This window comes from Acyrthosiphon pisum, chromosome A1 (genome assembly GCF_005508785.2).
Source record: "Acyrthosiphon pisum isolate AL4f chromosome A1, pea_aphid_22Mar2018_4r6ur, whole genome shotgun sequence".
NCBI classification, from domain to species: domain Eukaryota; kingdom Metazoa; phylum Arthropoda; class Insecta; order Hemiptera; family Aphididae; genus Acyrthosiphon; species Acyrthosiphon pisum.
Genome location: NC_042494.1, coordinates 114,214,629 through 114,238,384, shown reverse-complemented (window position 1 = coordinate 114,238,384; position 23,756 = coordinate 114,214,629). Strand labels below are relative to the sequence as shown.

Below are 23,756 nucleotides of genomic sequence, written 5' to 3'. Positions count from 1 at the left end.
CAATCGATATTTCAAGTTTTCAACCAACTAATGAGCTGGGGCTGTTGGTACGTAATATTGTAAAATATACCTACCGATCGCACTATCGTCCGTATAGGCCAATGTTCTGGGAAAGTGTAGAGCTAGTTGTTATTGAGAATTCTCGATGATCGAGGGGGATAATTCCCATATTATATTTTGTGTAAGCAACTAAATATTGTGTCATAATATAAACACGTATAAACATATTCTGACATTCTGTCGAAATTTACAATATTTGATAATTTATTTTTAGAAAAAAAAATAGAACAAAATTTAATGCATTATAGAATATACTTAATTATAAATTGTTATAAATATTGAAAAAAAATTCATGGGGGGATCTATCCCCCCCCCGCCCCGTTTGACCGCCACTGATGTCACGGTTAATTTAGAAGTTATAAACTGATTGAGTGGGATATAGAACATTATATACCTATCAAATGAAAGTTTTCAAATATCTTTTACTTTAAATTAAATAAAATGTAGTGCGTATAGATTTTTCGCAAATTGTTTATAAATACGAAATTTATAATTTAATATGAAGTGCAGTGTGCCAGTGTGGATAGTATAATATTATTATACTGCAGAGAGTGTATGTGTAATAGATTTATCTGCGTCGGGTCATGTTGCGCACGATCTTTATTTGAAGTTATTAATTTAAGTATAAATGCTTGTGCCGATATAATATTTCAACAAAACTTAAGCAGAGTGGATATTATGAAAGTTTACTTTGAGCGAAATTCTACTGAAATGGATATACTCATATTCTGTACAGCAATTGCATCTCTTAAAGCTAATGTATATTGAAATTGTATATTATTATACTAAACACAGCAGATACAGGAAAATCCGCATATAACAGTACACGGTACATTGAGCATACACACACATTATATATTATTTTACTATACAGCGGCATTATTATAACAGTGTGCTGTGTGCACTAATGGAAATGAATCCTCCTATTTAGGTACCTAGTTTGTAAGACGAAAAACTTTTAGTAAAACTATATATATATATATATATGAGATGGTATTATTTACTTGATAGACTTCATTATTATAATATGTAATCTTAGTATCCGACGCGTGGTGGTGGGCTGGATATCTCTAACAAACGAACAATTTATATTAGAATTAAATAGGATTAGAAACTGTTTGTGTAAAGCGTTCTCGAATGCACATAAACCCGATAAACCTACAACGTATAGCGTCATGATGTACACGCACTGCATACTATGAATAACCTGATGTGTAAATCGACGATTGATCACGTTGTGTATAACCCAGAGACTGGTCCCTTCAGGTTATTATCGGTTCTGGTTGCGGTTTTTAAAAAATATAAATAGTGACTAAGGTTAAGGCTCCGGTTGAAACCGGTCTTAAATAGTATTGATTTTTTTTTTATATATATACTTTAGTACTTTAGTATTTGTTTTTACATAGATAAAATTATATACTTGTTTATCAAAATAAAATATAAATATAAATAGTCATTTAAATCTTAAGATTTCCAGGGAAATAAATTGCTCTATAGGTACATGAATAGTATTAGTTTATAAAAGTAGGTAGGTATAATTTAATATACCCAAAACAATTACCTATCACGAAAGTTTAAAAAAAATTATAATTATTGTTAAGTCCGATATAGTTCATTTGAAATTATAGGTTTTGATTCTGGTAATTTGAAAATATTTAAATTTGGTACCGATTACGTCCCGGTTTCTAATATGTGAAGGGATTTTCAGTTTTTGGATTCCAGAACTGGTTCTTTTCAGTTCACTACCAGTCCCTGGTATATAGTAAATACGCATTTATATAATAATTATATGCTATAAATTTATATCACAACATTTAACATAATGTGTGATGCGAATAACAATGTAGGTACATCTCCATAATAATAATTTTGATTCGGAGAATGCGATTGAAAAAGCATATTCTCATCATTGGGTTCGATAGTGGTCTGACAAATTTAAATTATTGAGCTTATTGCACGTTTTCCAAGGTAAATAATTATCGAATCTCTTTTCGATTCGATATTGTATCATAGTGGCAATATTCAGTACCGGTGACATAAATGCATGGAGTGGAAATTCGATTATTCACGGTGGTCGTAGAATTGATAAAAATATGATTCGTAAACAAATATTCGTATTATTCGAAGCATGATGAATCCTGTATGTACTGCATTGTTCAAACATGCTCTCACATAGGATTGTGTTTTTCCTCGTAAATATTCCATTGTAATCCCATCGGTTTCAAATTTTTATTAGCTATAGATACGCGTGAAGATTTAATTACTCGTATCGTCATTCGTCAATAATAACTACAACATTTTAAGCATTAAACACACGTATCGCAATACGTGTATAACTTTGAGTGTTATATATTTTTATATAGTTATGTGAATCGCTCGATTGTAGACCTTATAAACTGTAATTTGAATAATATATAATATTGAATTTGATATTTTGATCATACTAAACAATGATTGAAATTATGTTGATCGTTTTGTTTCGTTCATACCGTTAAACTATTTCTATATAATTTTGAAAACTAACATGTTTGGAATGTTTATGACATCATAAAAAAAAGGAAATTATCGTAAAAAATATAAACTGCGGAATGAAAGGATCGTAAAACATAAGCCTGCAATGATTTTCCCGGAGATTCTGAACATATTTGAAAAGCATATAGGTCCATTCTTTTATTGATTTATTTACATGGAAAAAATTGTACCATGCCATGAGAATTTTTTGAATTTGAAAAACATATTTATAAATTAAATGTTTTGTATATATTACATGAACGCGACTAGACCTAAAATCTTCGGGAGTTTCAAAGTTGTAGACGACTACCTATAACAGAAATGTTATCAAGTTATATTGTTTTACATAAATTGCTATAGGCACATACCATGACAAATTATATAGGTATAATCACAGCATTTTGATACGCATTCTCCGCTCTTTACTTCGCCTATATCGTAGTTCTCCACTTCTTATTGGCTGTCAATCATATACATACATATATAACATAGAACAAAATCAACCAATGAGAAGTGGAGAACTACGATATAGGCCGAAGGTGAAGAAGATGCGTATCTACGGCGCAAAACTAGTACAACTGTGATGATACCTATATAATTTGTCATGGTATTCACACATATAATATATCATATTATTTTCGCATATTAAGACTCTTAATACAATGCACGCTCTGTGCTAATTTTTGTCCCAGCTTTGGCCTATTTATCTATTGCCTTGTAGTTGTAATAAGATAATAATAATTTTTTTTAACACTTTTCTGTAAGTGTATAAAAAAAAAGATGGGCAATTTGGTGTCGCTCTTTTTTACACTAGGTTACAAATAGGTCACTGTAATGGATAGTGTTAAATTTGAATTCAATGATATCAATCTAAACAAAAAACAATTCTGAGCGAAGACGGTCAGTCAGCCTATGCTACTACCAAGTATATTTGATGATATTATTGTGAATAAAGTAATTTATATATAACCTATTTACGTGGAACCTTGTTTTAAATTTTCAATCCTTAGCCATAAAATTTGAACATTTTATGCATTTTTAACTACAAAATCATTTTAAAATATTAAATTTGATAAATGCTGTCAAAATTCAAACTTAAATTATTAAAAAAAAAATTGTGACTACCTATGTATTTTTAATATTTTTCAACTGCCATTGTAACAATATATTAGGAACCTTGTTCCAATTTTCAATTTCTTTGACCCAATAAATAACATTTTATTGACATTTATAAAAAAAAAAACGGAAACTGAAAATTTCCGTATAAACAGCTTAAAACAAGTCAAAATAATTTTAAAATTGTATTGTGTATAGAAAATGCTAATAAAAACATTCAGTGAAAATGTCATGTATTTACGATCATTTGTCTTAGAATTGCACGTAAAAATTCCTGCTTTTCCTTAATTTTCTTTTAAATAGTTTTGGAAACTATTGAGAATTTTTTACTTCTCACACCTCAAAGTGCCAACTATATTCACTTTTCTATCAGAAAATATACAATAGAAGAAATTTTAAGCATTTTTACTGCCCTAAAAGGTGATGACAGACAAAAATGAAAATAAAAAAACTCACATCATTGTAAAACCAATACATTCATCGCTCCGCTCAGAAACTAAAAATTACAATCACTCGGCGTATTAGATAGACTATTTAGTTACACCACTGTTATGGTTCTATTTTTACGGTGATAAGTGTTTCATTTTTCAAAAATTATGGATCATACTATAGAATAATAATTATATGACGTAACACAAGATGGACGGATGGACATTTAAAATTCTAATAAATTGAGGTTCAAATTTGTAAGTGTGCTAATTTAGAACTCGTTCGAAGAAAAATATTTGTGGGAGACCTTCGTGGTGTCGAACATCAAAAGCTGGGTGTTTGCAAGCGGGAAGTACCTATGTACTCGTGTTTACATAGGAACGCGACCGGTGTACATTGCACAGGGTTAGGTTACGTATGTATTTTGTTCTTGCGCGTATTATGTTATTTAATAAAGTAGTGGATTATGTATTGCACGAGAAATTTACGAGCAGACGGCCGAGGAAGAAGAATACCAAGATAGAGAGGATAGGAGAGGATGAAAGAGAGAGAGAGAGAGAGAGAGAGAGAGAGAGAGAGAGAGAGAAAATTCGTACAAGCCAGAGGGACAATAATATTATTATAATAATGCGCCCGGCGAGAAACGTCAAGAAAATCACGTACGCGGCGGCGGCCGGTTGTCAAGTGGCATGTGATCCGCGAAGCGTTTACGCCTAGTCCAAAGTCGTCGTGAACGCGAGCTGAGGGACGAGGGTCGTATCAGACATGGGTGGCAGAGTGGAGTGGGTGACATGACACGTGCTCTATCGAATTTCAGGGTAGAACTGTATAATATTTTGCGCGTAGTTTTTTTATTTTTCATGATTATATTATTATTATTCCTGAAACAGCCAATGCCGCTGTCTACGAAAAACGTGCTACGAGATAATAAACGTATGTAAATAAACGAGAGTATAAAATATCACAAAAAAAAAAATAAGAAAATCCGTTGGTCCGACATGTGTAAACACGCGTGTACGGGTAGTAGGTGTGTATAAATATTATTTATATATACACATAGGTATATGCATATTGACGGTGGACGTTTTACAATGTACGACACACTGAATAATAATAATAATATCTTCATATCCCTCTCGTATCGTGTGTGTATACTATGAAGTTTTGCAACGATATCGGCGTGTGGGACCCTTTATCCGCTACCCTACCTGTTCCGTTTTTTGACAAATATACACGTCGTTATTCCGGGGACGGGCATCGTGACTTTTGCCGGTCGCGGATGAAAAGGGTTTTCCGACTGTTTCAGGGAGCGCTCAGCTGCTATGTGATACACCTCGTGAATAACGCATGGCCGCACACGCCGCGTATGTTCCGGACTAATGATCGATGTACGTGAGGTACAAATGTACGATCGTCGTAGTTGTTGTTGTTTGATTCTCCGGGCACGTGACAGAAATAATATAACGTTATTATTATCATTGTCATGCTATTGGTCATGTCATTCTACAGGTATTATAGTGTTACCAATTATGCAGGCCATTGTGGCCTGGCTATAATAATAATATGAGATCTATTACAAACACATAATCTTCCAAGCATATATTAGTTGCCTATATTATATTTTATGCACCTAGTACCTACCTACTATACATTATATATGTATATCGAATATATATATATACGTAAACATAGGTAATACAAGTAATATAGTATACACTATACTTGGAAAGTTTGAAATGTTTAATAGACATAACGCTTTAATTTCTAAAAATCATTGATGATGAATGATGAATGTGAAAAAATAATGTAATTATATTAAACGCCTCGGTTAAATAATACTTATACCTATGATACTAATAGCAGCAAGCCCCTCCCCAAATATTTATCCAGCTTCCACATAATAGGTACAAATATAAATTAAAAAGTAAGCTACGACTTACAAATTTTTTATTCGTTATAGAAATTAAAAAATTGTTTTAAAATAAAAAAAAACCTCCAATTAATCTACAACCTCAAGTTTAAATATTATTATTATTTCAGTTATTATCAATGTTGCACATTCCATAAACAAAATATACATAAGATAAATGCATTGCGTTTATTGCATCAGAAATCAGAGCTATTCAATGCTATTGTTTCCAAAAATTGCCTGATTAAAGTTAGATTAAAGAGAATTTTGATGTCGATGATTTCAAACAAGTAGTCACTGAAGACGTGTACCCAAATCTATATAAATTGCTACAGGCAGCGTTCACAATACCTGATAGTTCGGCAACCTGCGAACGTTCGTTTTTATTAATGCAGAGATTAAAAACTTGGCAGAGAACCACTATGAAATAAAATCGATTTTCAAATTTATCAATAATAAATATTGAAAGAGATGTAACAAATAGTTTGGAGACAAAAACAATTATTGACAAATTTGCTGTAGCTAATAGAAAATTAGTATTGATTTAGTATTGAATATTAAATTAATTTAAATATAAAAATATACTCAAATAAATTCATATGATATTAAAATATATGAATTTATTTGAGTATTGTCAGTAGCCATTTCAGTTATGAGGGTGCGGGGGCGAAGCCACTGTGGCTCTGTGTAACTTATACAATTCTAGCCCCCCCCCCCCCCTAAAAAAAAAAAAAAATTGACCTAGATGTGCCTATGCTGAAAGGAACACGCACTTTGCAGTTACATATTACTTATTAAACATATTTCCTACTTTCCTAAACATAACTAAAAAATATTGCAAAATCTGTCGAGTTCGGTGATATTATATTTCCCGATATTACATTTATTACATTATTCAAAATTAATATAAAAAAACAAACGCAAAAGTAATTCGATATGTAGATTACGATATTATTATACGTGTCGATTGTGCAAATAATAGGACAAGCTGATTCACGGTGACACGCATTAACTTATAAACTATATTATAATAATAACATGGTATTGGTATAGTACCTATTATGGATTACACATATTTACAAATGAGTTCTGAATGACGGATTATATATAATCTATAGGTACAATAATTACAATGAGTGTATCAATGCAAGGCCAATATTATCTATGAGTTTCTAAGACTTTTAACTAAAAACCAAAGTGGATATTAGATTTGAGTTTTATATACGTGCATTGGTCCCGCAATAGACGCCTAGGGGAGGGGGGACTTGTGCCATATTTGAGGAGGTATTTAAAATTACCAAGTAAACATTTTATTTAGTAAGACAAATAATGTAAATTGTAATAACAGACAACATTATGTGTTTTTATTATGTATAATATTGGTAATATAGATATTAGATACTAACCAAAAATTAAAATGATAATTATTGACACCTTCAGAAAATTGTTAATTGTGATGCTGTGGATGGACATTTTATAGATGACCTCCTACAATGAGAACGATTAAGCATGTTGACAAGATTAAGAATTATTGTGGGTGGTTAAATTTTTAAATAAATAAAACTAAGAAGTGTGCTTAGGTGATGTAACATAATATGTGATAAGATCAAACCGTAAGGAAATGCCTATATCATTGAATTTAAAAAATATATACCAAGTAAAATATGTGACCTGGTTATTGTTGTGCCTATTACAGAAATTCACGGTTTGTTTTAAATGTCATGGTGTGATATATAGGTGGATCACATGTATTCACATACGATTTATGTGAAAATAGAAAGTAATAATCAAAAAATTTAATTTCCGACCAATTCACAGTCTACAATTTCCAAACAACAATTTATTCTTATCATACCTGCCCCATAGGTACGTATAAATCACTATAATACACAAACGTCTCTAACGAACAAAATTTCAAACTTTATTCTCACAGGAATTTATTTTGTATGCAACATTGCAACCTGTATACAATATTATATAATATAATAATATACTGTAATATAAAATCACGTATATGTCTGTATGAGTGGGTAATAACTAATGTTATTTCAAACCCATAAGTTATTCAAATATTATCTAATGTTGATTTTTTGGTACGCATAGTGCAGTGGATATATTCTCATAATATGACAATCAACCTAAATCAACGCGTGGCCTCATACATATTACATCAATATGACCTGGAAATTTCCGAATGTTTATTATTATTTTTGACCAGCGTTCATTTTATTCAGTTTTATTCTTATTTTCGTATACGAGAAAAACCTGAATTGCCTTGTATAGAGATGATTTTGAGTACCTGCATTAAAGTGCTATAGAAATCGGGGGAAAAAATATAACAAATTGCCTGACGATAACTCGGTTACTATACCCGTGTATTGTGTAGGTATAAGATGTTAGACCAATATCAAACGCCTCTGATTTCATTTATGATCATTCAGATCACCTTTATACAGCGTGTATTAGGTATATCGATAATACGTCCTATACTTACATAATATAATATCTATTATCTAACTGTGGAAACTGGAAGCACATCTTACATACCTATTCTACCAAAAACAATTATTAATAATCACAGCAAGAGACAATACTATTATCATCATTTTACTATACATATGTAGATTGTATTTATAATAATAAGTAGTGAATAAATTATATTAAACCAATAACTATGAATACTTAAAATACAATTTTAATACAAAACCAAATTAAATATTTTAAAAGTTAATGTAAACAAATCAATATGTTTATTGCAGAAATAAAAATGAAAATATTTAATTTTTTTAATTATACCTATTACTTTGGTATAATGAGGCACAGGGTATTGATTTATGATTATTATTGTGATTATCAATTCAAATATTACAATGACCAATCGATACTGATGTCATATAGACATATAGTAAACACTAAACACAAAATATACAGGCCAAGTTAAAAATTATTATTATAGTAATATGTAATAACTACAGATAGGTACATAATATAGTCATAATCTAATATTATAGTCTATAATCGGATACCTGATTAATTTGCTTTTATAATTATTGTTACAGCATCCATTACATGGTTATTTATAAATTATAAGTTCCTATTAGTTTGCTTAACAACGTTTTATTTTTACATTTCACAAGCTAAAATATTACTGTTACATTTGAGTAATATGAATACAGGTTATAAATTATGAATTATGATTCATGTAATGAATATAATATATATTTTAATATATCTTAGGTATCTAAAATTTTGAACATTAAACAATTTTCAAAATCATTATTTAATCAATGTTTAAAATGTTTGCTTTGATCGAACTGGAATAAGTTAGTTATAACTTATGATATGAGAATCAATTTTAAACAAATGTCAAAATGATTGTTACATAAATAACCTAAAAAAAGTTTTTTCCGGTACCGGGAATCGAACCCGAGCCTCCTGGGTGAGAGCCAGGTATCCTAGCCACTAGACCATACCGGATCACGAAATTGGAAACAAAAATGTTGTTACTTAAGAATAATATTATAAAGTTATATGCTGACAGAACTATGATAATATCATGGATAGAACCATTAGAAATAGGCAGTCTAATTTTAGCGATCAACCGCTTCTGACCTCTGTAAAATTGAACAGCAGCAATCGAAGGCGAACGCGATTTTTGGCCGCGTGGTTTTTCCCGTGTAAACCATCTATAGTAGGGCACTATAGTCTATAGATACAGGTATGCTACGCCGACATTTTGCGACTAATAATGTTATGTGAATATGAATTTCTCCCCCTTTATTTTATCATTTTATCATTGATAAATGAGTCGCAAAATGGTGGTATAGCATACCCATTATATGTAGAGCATTATCCATAGTAACATATTTGTTTAATTTTAGGCAATAACCACCGCGATCAGCTTTAATATGAATAGTTGTCAAAATTAAAAAAAAATTGTACCTATTCAAAGTTTTTCGAATTGTTAAAGATCTTTGTCATGACAAATTATAGAAATACAATGTTGTTAAATTAGTTTTACTTATATTATGCTAGTAGCTAGTACGTAGGTAACCTATACTACCCATTAAGCTTTACGCGCATTCCTTTATTTGTATGTAGGGCGTAGGCATCATAATTCATAGACCTATAAAGTATAAACTAATGGACAGCGCATTCCACTCCACCTTGCCACCAAAGCACGGGAATCATATAAGAGAAAGAAAGGAGAAAGAACGAAAAGAGAAAAGAGAGAAAAACGTTGTGACTGCTCGAAACATATTTCTCGTGTATCGAGAGTCATGTAGCCGCGAACATGTATCACGATCGCTATACATCGGTCCACGGACCGAGACCCGAAAGCCAGAGTGGCGTGGATTTTTTATATAATTATAGTAAGAATGGGATACATTTGGACAAATAATATGAAAGATGGGAATAATAAGGCAAGCCTGAGCAAGTTTCTAGGACAGCATCTTTACTCTAAGATTTGAAAAACAATTATTAAACATTACACCATTTGTTAAATGATTGGGTTTTCAAAGGATTTATATACAAATAAAAGCGATTAAGTACATAATATATAATTCAAAAATATTATTAATAGGTACTTAATTAAGCAAATGGAAATTCTGCAGACGATAATTTAATATGGTTAATATTTAAATAAATAGGTACCCAATCAAACTGTTCAGTAATAATATTATATTTATAGCTAATAAAACATTTTTAACTTAAAAATGTATCACTTTATATCGTTAAAAATGTCTAAAACTATGAAAACGTTATTATTTGCGTTAGAAAAGAGTTTATTTAAACTAAATATTAAATAATAAAACCATTCTAGTTTACACCTAATACAATAATTGTACCTTACAACTTACAAATGTTACAACTCAACCCAAATTCCTCCACTGCATGGGAGGTTTCTCAATTTACTGAATCATGTATTTTTTTCTCTTTCTCTCTCCAAACAATACATTTGATTATTTTTCTACATTTATTTTAAAAGATTGTGCAATAAAAAGAATAGTTCATAAACTTGTAACATATACCTAGGTAGTATGCGACAAAAACATTATGTTAAATGTTGCATAATATATTAATATAATATTATGTTTTTAGATTCTGAGTTAATATAAGTGATGGTGTATTGATTTTAGAATAATGAATAATGTATGTTTTTACTTTTTTGCGTCCAAAGACACTATAAGTTATAACAGAAAAAAATGTAATTTTCAGTACTGGTAGAAAAATTGGATTTATTTTGCACTACCTATGTTAGAAGGGAAAAGACAATGAGGGAGGGTGACACACCGTCTTCGGTCAAAATCATTTTTCGTATACAATTATAAATGTATCATTGTATTTAAATATAATATTATATATCCACTGCAGTGATCTACTCAATGACAAGGTGCTCTCTAAACCTATACTATTCAGCAGAGCGACTTCCCTGGTTATGTTTAATTAAAAAGGTAATATTCAAGATTATTTTCCGACGTTTATTTTGATTGCATGTATGGCTGTACTCCTATATTGATGATAATTTAATACACATTTCATACGTAACAAACTTAAGATCCCACGTTGACAATACTAAATCGTAGATTATTAAACACAAAACACTGTTTATAACAATATACGATTCGCAAAGCAATTGCATTAAAGGTATTATACCAATACTCAATAGTCACTCAAATACCTACTAATTACTATAAAGATTAATACGTCCACTTAATTGGTAAAAATAACATATATAGTACCCAATTGATTAGATTCTTGTGAAGGAATTGAATGTATGCAAGCTTTTGCAGGCAATCCCCTCCCCCCACCTACAAAAAACACGCACGTCCATCCACCTATTTAATCTCAAAATCTCAAATTAAAAATTATACATTTTCTGTTTATTGTATATTAACTATACTGTATATTAATACACATTTACCATGAAATATTCTAGATTTAAAATGTGCTAAATAATTGTTAGTTTCTAACACACTATACGCAAGCTGTTATATGAACAAAAATGAAATGTAAAATAGCAAAACCTAAGTAACAATAATTTTAAAGAGCCAAATCACATGCAGACACCCACCTTAGCACAAAATAGTGATACATTAGTACCTGTACATATTTTACAGCGAAGCCAGATTAAATTAATGATTGTTGAGATTTCTTTTATACCTATTTTTTACAAGTTGACGGTAGTTTTTTTCTTGTACTTGGAGAAACTACTGATGAAATCTAAAAATTAACTGAGTTACTTACAAACAAGAATCAATTTCCGATCGATAGATAATGGGATTATTAGAAGGTTTTGAACACTCCTTTTATCAATGAAAAAAGTGTAAAATAAAAACAATTGTAAAACTGATAAATCCCTATTGCCTATAGCAATCTGAATCTAAAAACTGTTTTACACAATAGATGGAACAGAATTTAGATTTTTTGAAAGGGCTTAAGTCAATTCTGGGGAGGCTTTAGGGTTCTCAGCCATCTCTAATCCATGCATATGATTAAGTACGGATAGTTTTTAACTATACGCAGCGTTTACGGATTCGTGACTTAGACGACCCATTAACAGAAACAGGTAAAGTCGTAAAAAAAAAATAAACAAACGTTTAAACTATACTAAAAACCCTTATATTGCTCCATTGCTCAACTTATCTATATTATAATCATTTAAAATAGGAAACTAAATCTCTCCTTTTTCAAAAATAAATACAATCGAAAAGTTTCCTGAAAGTGACAGATGCACATGGTTAACTTTACCTCTCCTCCAGCTCACTGTTTACTTCAGATTCCACATTCGATAATGTGTTTACCTTTTTACGGTCAACCCGAAGGGGAAAAAATATAAAAAATATTTATTTTTAACTTGTGTCACGTCCTTTCTGAGTCCAGAGGTTATTAACATTCCTTTCCTCCTATTTATCATTTCACTTCCTGTATTCCGTGGGTGGTTTTATGCTGTCATTTAGATAATACTGCAGATCACTCAAAATATTTAAAATTTATTTTTATTTTTGTTCATAGACTTTCATAATAATAATAATATTATATTAATTCTTTTCTACAAATTATTTTTGACGTTATCAACTAAATGTGTTATGCCACAATATATTTCACAGACATTTTAATTTTATAATTGTATCTAAACATTTTTCAAGATTCTTAAAAGGTAGGGTGTAGGCGGTACACTGTCATAAATAACGCCAGTATAATACATTAATACCTACATTACACATATATTATACATAGTACATACATATTTACGGTTCATATTTATGGTATTCTAATGCATTATGCAATTATAAATAGGAGGTTCAAAAATATGAATTTTATAATGTATAGTAATTATAATAATTAATAATATATATTTATATATATATTATTGTTATGCTATTCGTTTTTTAACTTTTTTTTTGGCATTCGTTATACTCGTTGGAATATTGATTAAGATGCATCAACATTTTCAAAAAGGTCATTTGATTAACAATCTATAGAAAAAAAAGGGTGGTTCTCATTTAAAAAAAATGAGTTGGTATCGCCACAGAACACTCATAAAATGGTATAAAGTATAAAGTATTTGAAAATATAGCCCCTAAGTATGGCTATTTATAAGTTCCAAAAAGCAAAATTTAAATTAATTTACTAAAGGAAAATGGGAATGACCATGCTTTGTGACTCTTAATGACTCACTCTGTATAAGTAGGTATGCATATATTATATAAGATAATTTTTTTTAACCCATAAAAATATTAATAGTTACCGACGTATCGTCAACATAAGTACAAACCTGTAAAACATGTATAAATTTACATAGCAAAAGTTAATCTTCAATTCTAACGTAGGTATTCACAACATTAAAATTGCATTATCCCAATTACATAATCTTTAAATAGTGAAAAAATTAAAGTGTATATAATGTAAATAGGTAGGTACCAAATTACAAAGGTTCCTATAAAGTTACTAAGAGTTAACTGTATTATTCTATTATAATTTCTATTGAATAATAAAATAACGATAATGATTTCCAATGGTATCATCATAAACCAGAGATTGTAATGTATTTAAATAATAATGAAAACCCGTATCCGGCCGGTGTAGGTTAATAATTTACGATGATATCCGGAATAAGGGTGGTGCCGACTTGACGTACGTGACGACCGGAATGAAAACTCGACATTGAGGGTGACAGGTTGAGTGCATTAACTTGTAACCACTACCGCGTAATGTTTCCTTTTTTGTTTTTAATTTAATCGACGACAGAGCAGTGGTTGAAAAAACCTATCTCTATCACTAAGCTTAGCATACCTTGTGTACAGATAAAAGGGGACAAACAAAAATCAAATTTAAATGCAACAGTCAAATAACCAAATATAATACTTTGAATTCAGTTAAATTGCGTTGAAGTTTATTAAAATTATAAAATTCCAGGGTGGGCTATACCTCCCTTACACCACCTCATTCTACGCCTATGGATATGAAAACAATATATAATAATAGTAAATAATTATAATAATCAGATAGTATTAAATTGAGCGATGTTAGTTAAAATATAAAATCAGAGACCAATTAAAAGTGTAGATACAAGTGGACAACTATAAAGTGGAAATAACGTTGGTAGGTATTCTATTATTTCTAATGACTAATGAGTAATGACGTTATCATAATAATTATTAAAAGGGATGAAGAAGATATAATCATAAGCTAGGTATAACATATGTAACATATAAGACACATGTTATTTTAAACTTATAAATTATAATAGGAGTTCGACTATTTAAATACAATCAATAAATAAATATTGCTTGTGTAGTACAGCAGTAAAGAGAGGAAATGAGGTGATTAACGCAGTAATAAATTCAAATAACGATATAGGTACATACTATTAAGTATTATTAGGTATTATGATATTATTGGAGTCAAAAATAACGAAAGCGCATAAGATGCATTGGTTTGTCCATGGGGAGAGACGAAGAGTTGTGTGTGTGTTTTTTTATTAAGTGGTGATTTGACTGTTAACTTTTACGGTGCTTGAGGATAGGTTTGTACGTTAGAAGTTGATTTTATGGATGGGTGCATGACACGTATCATTAGGTAGTTTTATGATTACCTATAGTTAGCATAATATTTGATGAAGTAGTATAAAATATGATAGTGGTAACTGGTTATAGGGTGGTTGGTGGGTGGATGGTAAATGTTGATCTTTGTTACACAGTAATATATAATAAGCGCTTTCAATTAGTTCCATGTCTCTTATATCTAACTTCTAAATGTAATATTATTACCAAAGAATAATAAAAAAAATTTCATTGTAAAACTTGTATTAAATTATACAATAATATTAAGGGGCCTCGCCACCATGTCTTTTTTGTTAAAAACTACTGTCTCTAATTCCAACGGTACGTGCCGACAATTATCAGGATTTTTATTCTGAAAAATATTCGGATTGTCCGTAATATATACAAGGAAACGGTCGAACCACATTTTTAATTTTTGTAATTTAAAATGCAATAAAAATTGTAAAAAATTCAAAAAAATTCAGAATTTCAAGCTTAAATATTTAATTAACTAAATACAATTTTAAAAATGTACCTCGACCGATGCCCCATAGATGTTGTGGAAAAAAAGAATATTTTGTCAGAATGTAAATCGAGTTCATCGTTGCGACGTATTGTTGGAATTAGGATCGTGTGTTTGAGTGAAAAATAAACATTTTTTCATGATCATAATATTACATACTGACATGTGCGTGCGAGTGCGTATGAGAGCCCTCTGTACCGCTACAATTGACCCGCGTGGACACCACACACACTAATAATCATTTACGACTAACACATAGATCTCGGGTGGCGACAAAGAGATTAGAAATTGCCTAAATGATTCTTCTTAAATCAATGCAATGGCAAGGCCCCTTAAAATATTTATAATAATAATTAATAAAGATGATGCCTGATATATTATTTATTATAGAATATATAACTATTACCTATTATAAATATATTTCAAGAATAAAATCATTACTCATTAGAACAAATATAAAACAAAATAAAACCATTATATTTGTTTACCTACATGATTTGTTTAATATAACTATTTCAATTGTAAATCAATTTATTACAATATAATTATCTTTTTAGTTGGATAAGTATACCTATAGGCTATCGTACTAGCTATGTACGAGACCGAGTTATTATAAAAAACCAAAATAATACTAACAGATACCATCGCCATTACATAGAATGCGTAAACTGTATTATTGACACATAATATATAAATATATAACGTACATAAAACACAAAGACAAAACGAATTACAAAATCTTAATAATTTTAGTTTTTCAGCCTAGTCAGAATGACATTTCCGTATTCTTTAATGTTTCCATATTTTATTTGCTTATGTTTATTAATTTAAATGTTATTACATGAGATCCTTAAGGCGCCATAACAGCTCCTATCCTATTCAACATCTACATAGCACATCAACTCACATCTCCAAATACTTTTGTCGCTGAATACTCCGACGATCAATCATATCTCTCAGTTCACAAAAATCCAATCATCTCATCTTTCTCGTATTGAAACCTCGTGTCAAAACTGGAAATTTAAATTAACGAAAGTAAATCTAGCCACATCACTTTTACTCTCCAACACGGATTTTTCCTTCAAATTATAACAATATAGATACCAAACCTCACTGACACGAAATATCTCGGAATACATTTCGACAAAAATTTATCCCTCCCCTCACATACCCACGACACCAAACTCAAACTAAATTCTCGTCTTCATATCCTTAAATATTTTCTTAACACAAAATCAAAACTTCCACTCCACATTAGACTAAAACTTGACAAAACTTTTCTAAAACCAATTTGGGGCTTCTCAAAAAAATCAAACCTAAACAAATACAAACCGATACAACAAATAACCCAAAACAAAATCGTTCGTTTAATAACAAAAGTTCCTTTTTATATACATAATCAAAGAAATCACTCTGACCTAAGAATGAATACAGTATTAGAAACCTCTATCAAATCATACACGCATTACGAAAACTCACTCATCCAAAATTCCTAGCAAAAATATGTGTACAAATTACAAACCAATGGTCGGTAACCCGCACTCAAAGACTGAACATAAAATGGTGTCGGGACCTTCTTCTCTGACATAGACCTATAACCACAATCCAGGAATATCATTAATGGGCGGACCCTCCGATCAAGTTTTTAGGTTAAACCTATAATTATATTATCATTATTAAACCCATATTATACAAAAATTGTATGAATCTTTTAATCATACTAAAAAAATAAAAAATAAAAATAAAATATTATTACAGGTAAGATGTGTGCCAAGCTATATAATATGTGACAATAGTGACATAATACGAGTACATTATACGTCTTATCGGCCAGCGAATGTATATAGGTATATGAATAATAATACTATATAGGTGCAACTCTGCGGTATTATCGGAACGAAAATATTATTATAACGGTCTTACTGTTGGAACCGACGTAGATTTGTGTCCATGCCAATTGAGAGCTTACTGCGGCAGCGTTGCAGAACAACAGCACCAGTAGTGGCGGCAATATCGCCAGTACCATCAACAGCAGTGGCGACGGCGGCATGGTCGAACCACGGCGATGGAGGGTTCGTTTTCGTTATAAACGCACACGTCACCTTATGTTTTTGCAGTTGATCAATAATTTTTGTTAAAAATGGTATTGCACTTGCAGTGGTGGTCGATTTACGACGTTCATTTTGTCGCTGTAAGCGGACCTAACGTACGTCGGACGTCCGTGAATAAAAAATATGCGATCAAAAGGAAAACCTGAAACAACCATTTAAAAAATGTTATTACTTTATGTTATTATCCGTATCAAATATTATGAGATAGGTTAAATATGTATACTAAATTATTCTATAAATCTTAAAAAAACGCACAACGTTCTTCAAAATATATCAACGAAAACATTCAATATCATGATGAAAATTTCATAAAACTAAATAATATAGATTTCGTATTAATCCCAATGTAGTATATTATTGCGATTAACTTTTATGCCAGACTTAACTTCTAAGTAGTTCAAAATATAAAAAAAAATACATAGTACAGCCAGTGACAATAAAGAACCCATAAAGAAAAACTTAAATCTGACGTCATAAAAATTTAATATTGTAGTGCGGAACGTAATTCATTGCACACGTCGACACATTATTATTATTGTCACCAACGGTCGCGTAATACTTGTTATATGGTACTTTAATAGTATTTTATATATTTTTATGGAATTTTTGTATTTGAAAGAATTTACAACAATGGCTTTGTTTCTATTTTTTTTTTTTTAATTTTTGTATCGAATGATTTGCCTATAATATTAAACTGTACAAATATTTTAAATACTGTATAATAAAAATGATTATCATATATATAAATATATGTATACTGATTTAATATAATGGTAAATTATTAATGGGCAATGGGCACAAGATCACTAGTGCGACTTAATTTATGAACTACAATACGTCAATACATATATATAATAGGTATATAATATATATATATATATTAATAACACACCTATAAATATGACTTATGCATGGAAGATAAACATTATCCGATAATATGATATTATAATATACATTTTAAAGACGTCCTTCATCTGTAGGTACACTCGATAATGGGATATTTTTATCATCAGTAAACAGAAATAATAACGTCTCAGAGAAGATTATCAGTAAAAAAAAAAATGATGACGAATTGTTTTGTCAATATGGCTGAACGGTAGTTTTAAAAAACAAAAGAAAACGATTAGTGTTGAAAATAAACGAATTAATCAGTCCAGAAATGAGCACAAAACAAAACAAATAGCTTTTCGTTTGAAAATTGGTTTCGGAAAAACAATAGTAAAAATAATTGCCGATGATCGAGGAACCACGCGCATATAGATCGGATGCGCATTTTAAAAGGAGAGACAATTCAACTACCCATTTAACGACAGTTGAAACGTTACCCGTTGGCCGTTATATAGGTATAAAATACTCATTTCTGTGTGTGTGGATTGGCAGTTTAAAGTTTCATCGTCGGAAAACTGTCCAATGTGATTAATGACCGTTTGGTATTTGTTATTAGTTATTACCTATATAAAATATACTATATGCCTATTATTATTATTGCTATTATTGCTGTTATTATTGTTATTGTTATTGATATCTTGTGTCGACATCAACATCATCGACCGTCGATCTCTCCTCACTATCGAGGTCTCGGTTTTTTTTCTCTCACCTAGCTGTCTTGTCAGACGTGTTCATAATCAATAATCATTCGACTTTTGTTGTACTATACTTACCTATTGGCTATTACTGTGCACTGTGCAGTGGCGTAATTTGGATTTGTTTGGTAACTAAAAAAAAAATTATAAATATATTCCAACTTACAAGCACGTCTAAACGCAACTATTCCGCGAATGTGTGATGTATACAATACACTTTATAAGCACGCATATAAACGTTAAATTACATATTTCAATGACACAATATGACCCAAAAATCGTGACAGCATGAAAGGAATACAAATATAATATTTTAGTTCTCTCAGTCACACCGTTTCTAAAATGGTATAGGTAATATAATATTATTTACAACACTAAAATACTATATCTATGCACTATATGTCCCCTAAAATAACATGTTCAATATATTGTTATTCTAAACCTTCTTCAAATTGTCAAATACGGTAGAATATTTTTTGAATCAGCTATTAGCCCCAGCAATATACACATTTTATATTTATAATATACGCACATAATAAATAATAATAGCTGTTACAGTGTTACCCGTTTCGTCTATTATAATATTCTTACGAACCGATTGGAATCCCAAATAATATCTTAACAAAATGTTGGTCAAAAACTGTAGATATTTAGTAAATATTATTTACACAACCATAATTTAGATATAACCCGATTAATAATATCTGTATTAACTGACTATCTATTTTATAATCTATCTATCTATAATTTCCATTTTGTTTCAGTTAAAAATATATTCTCAATTGTATTATGTCAAAATCGGTCGAGTATTATTTTAATATATAAACCTAAACCACACACTTAACCTCTAATATATGATAATTTTACATTTGTATATGAATAGGTAGCTATATTTGCTGACAAAATATAATACAATATAAAACAAAGTCGGTAAGTGGATGTCGCTCTGCTATACAGTAGCTTACAAGTGGGTCAATGTATAATGGATTATATTTATTATATTGAATTCAATGATATAATATCATAATATAAGAAAAACGATTCTGAGCGGAGGCGGTTTGTCAGTCTGGATATTTTTATATTGTTATTATTTGTTATAACCTGTAAGTTAAATTAATATTAAAATATTATTATTTTTTATTCGTTTCTATGGTGATAAAAAAAGCGATCTAGTAGTTTTTGAGTCTATATAGAGAACGACCAAACACTAAACAAACATTCGTTTTTATACATTAGATACTCATTACTCTATATTATTACGAAGTAATATATTAAAAAATATTGTATAATATTATAAGTACAAGAATTTGGATTTTTTTATTATTTCTATAAATTATAATGCAATATAATAGGTAGGTACCACGATTTAAGATAGTACTATCTTAAATCGTGGTATAGGTACCCAGGCTGGGCAAGTTAATGATTTTTTTTTAACTCAGTTAAGTTAAGTTAATATGCACCAATAACAAAAAGTTAAAAGTTAAAAGTTAAAAGTTAATTCAACTATAGGTTAACTAAGTTGAGTTAAAAGTTAATACACGCTTTTTCTTAACATTTTATTAATACTATATTAATATTATATTATATACTAATGTGGTGTGTTCTGATTATAAAAAATAACTTATTATGAGGGGGGGGGGGAATGACTTGTGAGTAAACTAGCCTCTATAACAGTACTGTTGCTATAGAATTCGTCAACCCCTATTTTATGAACAGTAATATTATTGGTTTGGTTCATGACTTCATGTCCTCTTTTCTGACATCCCAGTTTAAAATAAGTCGGTTTTGTAGGTTTTTAAAATATTTCTTCTATTGTATAGTTTGTAGCACACAAATGTATTGAATAATTTCAATGATAAAATCTCAGCATAAATAGACAAAAAAAAACCAATAATGACATCAAAGTAAATGAAACACCAAGCAGGTGCCTATGTGTATAATTGAATCATTTATAACCTAAAATTTAATTTAATTTTCAAAACATTAGTTGTTACTTGTAAGCTGTTTTTATTTTAAGTTGCGCCCATTTTTAGGATACCTCCTAAATAATTCAATCCAAAATAATTAAGTAGAACAAGATAATAATAACATAAAAAATACACTATACATATGTGCTGGTTAATTTCCAAAATAATTATAGAAATATTAATATGATATAGTTATTCGAAATTTTAGTCTAGGTACCCATTAAAAAAATATAAATTGTAATAACAATTATATAATATGTGCAATTTAAAAAATTATTTATGTTTTTTCAAGTTCTATAAAATCCAGCAAACATAAATCAATATTAAAATAAAAAATGATTCAATAATAATATTTGTAATGAGAATTTGTATTGTTATTAATATCATCGACGCTTATCGTTTCCGTGCCGCATGGTTTTAATTGTACGTATACAACTAATATACGCAGTCAATACGCAGTCGAACAAAATATTATAGATAATATTTTACTGCGCCGCCATTCAAAGGCGACCGGTTTCGTACGCCGCCGGAAAAATTCAACAAAAATTCATGGTCCAGGTGAGGCTCGAACTCACAACCCCGGCATTGCTCACGACTACTGTCTTATAAGTACCGTGCGCTAACCGATTGCGCCACTGGACCCGCACGGCGTTCCGACCCAAAACAATGTGTTTTGACTGGCATCATATTCCCGATACCACATAGCGACAACAATTTTATAAGAATAATAACGTAGTTCTAGGTCTACGAATTACTGAGTGATGAGCACGTTTTCGTATGACGAGTGACGACAGCCATGATAATAATATTACCAACATAGTGGTATTATAGTGGTATTATATTGGTATTATAGTGAGTACCTCGGATCCAGTGTTGGGCGATGGACACCCTAATTGCGTTCCAATTACAATATTATATTTATTATCCATACACGTGTGGCATTGGGTGAAATTTCGTAAAATAATGATCTTGAACAATAATATTGTTATAAATTATAATATCAATGAATTAACGTATAGGTTACCTACACGTTAAAACGTAAAAAGAACAAACCATAATTCAACAAATCGGGAAACCTACAAAAAATGTTTTTAATCATCTACATAGTACATACTATGCTCATTTTGATAATTACAAATATATTTTATGTCAAGTTGAATACCTATCTACCTAATTTAATTTTACTTTCTTTTTATGTTTATTGTAATTTTTATTTTTATGGACACTTTTTTATGTATACAATTTTTAATGGGTTTTTACCTAATATTTAATTCAAATTTAATAGTTGTATTTGAAATATTAACAGCATTTTTTGCATATACGCAAACGATTAAAATGTATCTAATGTTGCATTAAGAATTACCAATTTTGTTACAATATTAATCTTAATAGTAAAGTGAATTAAGCATGATCACACTTAAAGGAACTTATAATTTATTAGTACTATGGTAAATATATACATATATATATATATATCACATTTAATTAGTACATATCCTATTTTCTTTGACATAATTGTCAATCCATTCGAATCACGAATATAAAGAACTTTTTAGTTCAGTTAGTTGTTACCTAGGTGGAATTAAAATTAAATCCACCTTGCTTCTATCTCTCGTTCTTTATATTCGTGATGATTCAAACGTATCTTATCGCACTTGTGATTAATGATAACTAGTGATAAGTGATGTCCATTGTCCAAGGTGATCACGCCTTTTACACTAATATTATAATTATTTATTTATTTATTATTTATGTAGATATTGTGATTTTGGTAATTGATAAGCGTATAAGGTATATAGGTGTATACAACAATATATTGAACATGGATAATATTACAATCGAACGAATAAATATTGTCGTGAACAATAATTTAAACTATTTATATGATTTATTCGATCGAACAATTTTGAATTTGAATGATGTAATATGCATCTAATTTTAAATAATTGTATAGCATTAATAAGTACTGAAATACTGTAGGTTTCTACAGAAATCCCTGAACCATCTTATTTGACATTCAAATATTGGCAAAACATGCCATTTACGAAAATTTACAAGTCGTCATGACAAGAAAGACTCATTTACTATATAACTGGCCTAGCTCTACTAAAGTACTAAATGTTCATAGAGATGTAACGGTTAATCCCGAAGTAGCTTAAAGAATAAATCATGTCTTTGTCTTATTTTTAACCAAATTTTATAAACTAATTTCAGTATTGTCGAATTGACCAAAATTGTACAATACATAATCCTCCACTCGAAAAAAAATACAGATACTGACTATAGTCTGTATAAAACGTAAAATATGGTATATATTTTATTGTTCGGTGATGACCGATGTGAACTCCCGCAAAACGATGTTTATATATTATATAGTTTTACAATAATGCAACTACCACTAATATTATTGGCATGGGATAATTATAAATTACTTTGTAAATGTATTTATGTATATAATATTAATTGCCAATTAAACTTTAAACCGGATGTGATTACTTAT

The 23,756-nt window shown here is 29.7% G+C and overlaps 1 protein-coding gene and 2 non-coding genes across 3 annotated transcripts in view; all 3 read right to left on the bottom strand.

Annotated features, from left to right (window-relative positions):
- The window catches only part of LOC100572104, a 215,987-nt gene that overhangs the window by 119,195 nt on the left and 73,036 nt on the right, over positions 1-23,756 (bottom strand). The window contains exon 2 of the mRNA XM_029488085.1: positions 17,519-17,848. Coding sequence (XP_029343945.1) covers positions 17,519-17,645 — 127 coding nt within the window. The 5' untranslated portion in view covers positions 17,646-17,848. The remainder of the gene's footprint in view (positions 1-17,518; positions 17,849-23,756) is intronic.
- On the bottom strand, positions 9,431-9,502 carry TRNAE-CUC. The gene has a single exon. It is a non-coding gene; the product is annotated as a tRNA-Glu (tRNA).
- On the bottom strand, positions 21,807-21,898 carry TRNAI-UAU. Its single transcript is given in 2 exon segments — positions 21,807-21,842; positions 21,861-21,898. It is a non-coding gene; the product is annotated as a tRNA-Ile (tRNA).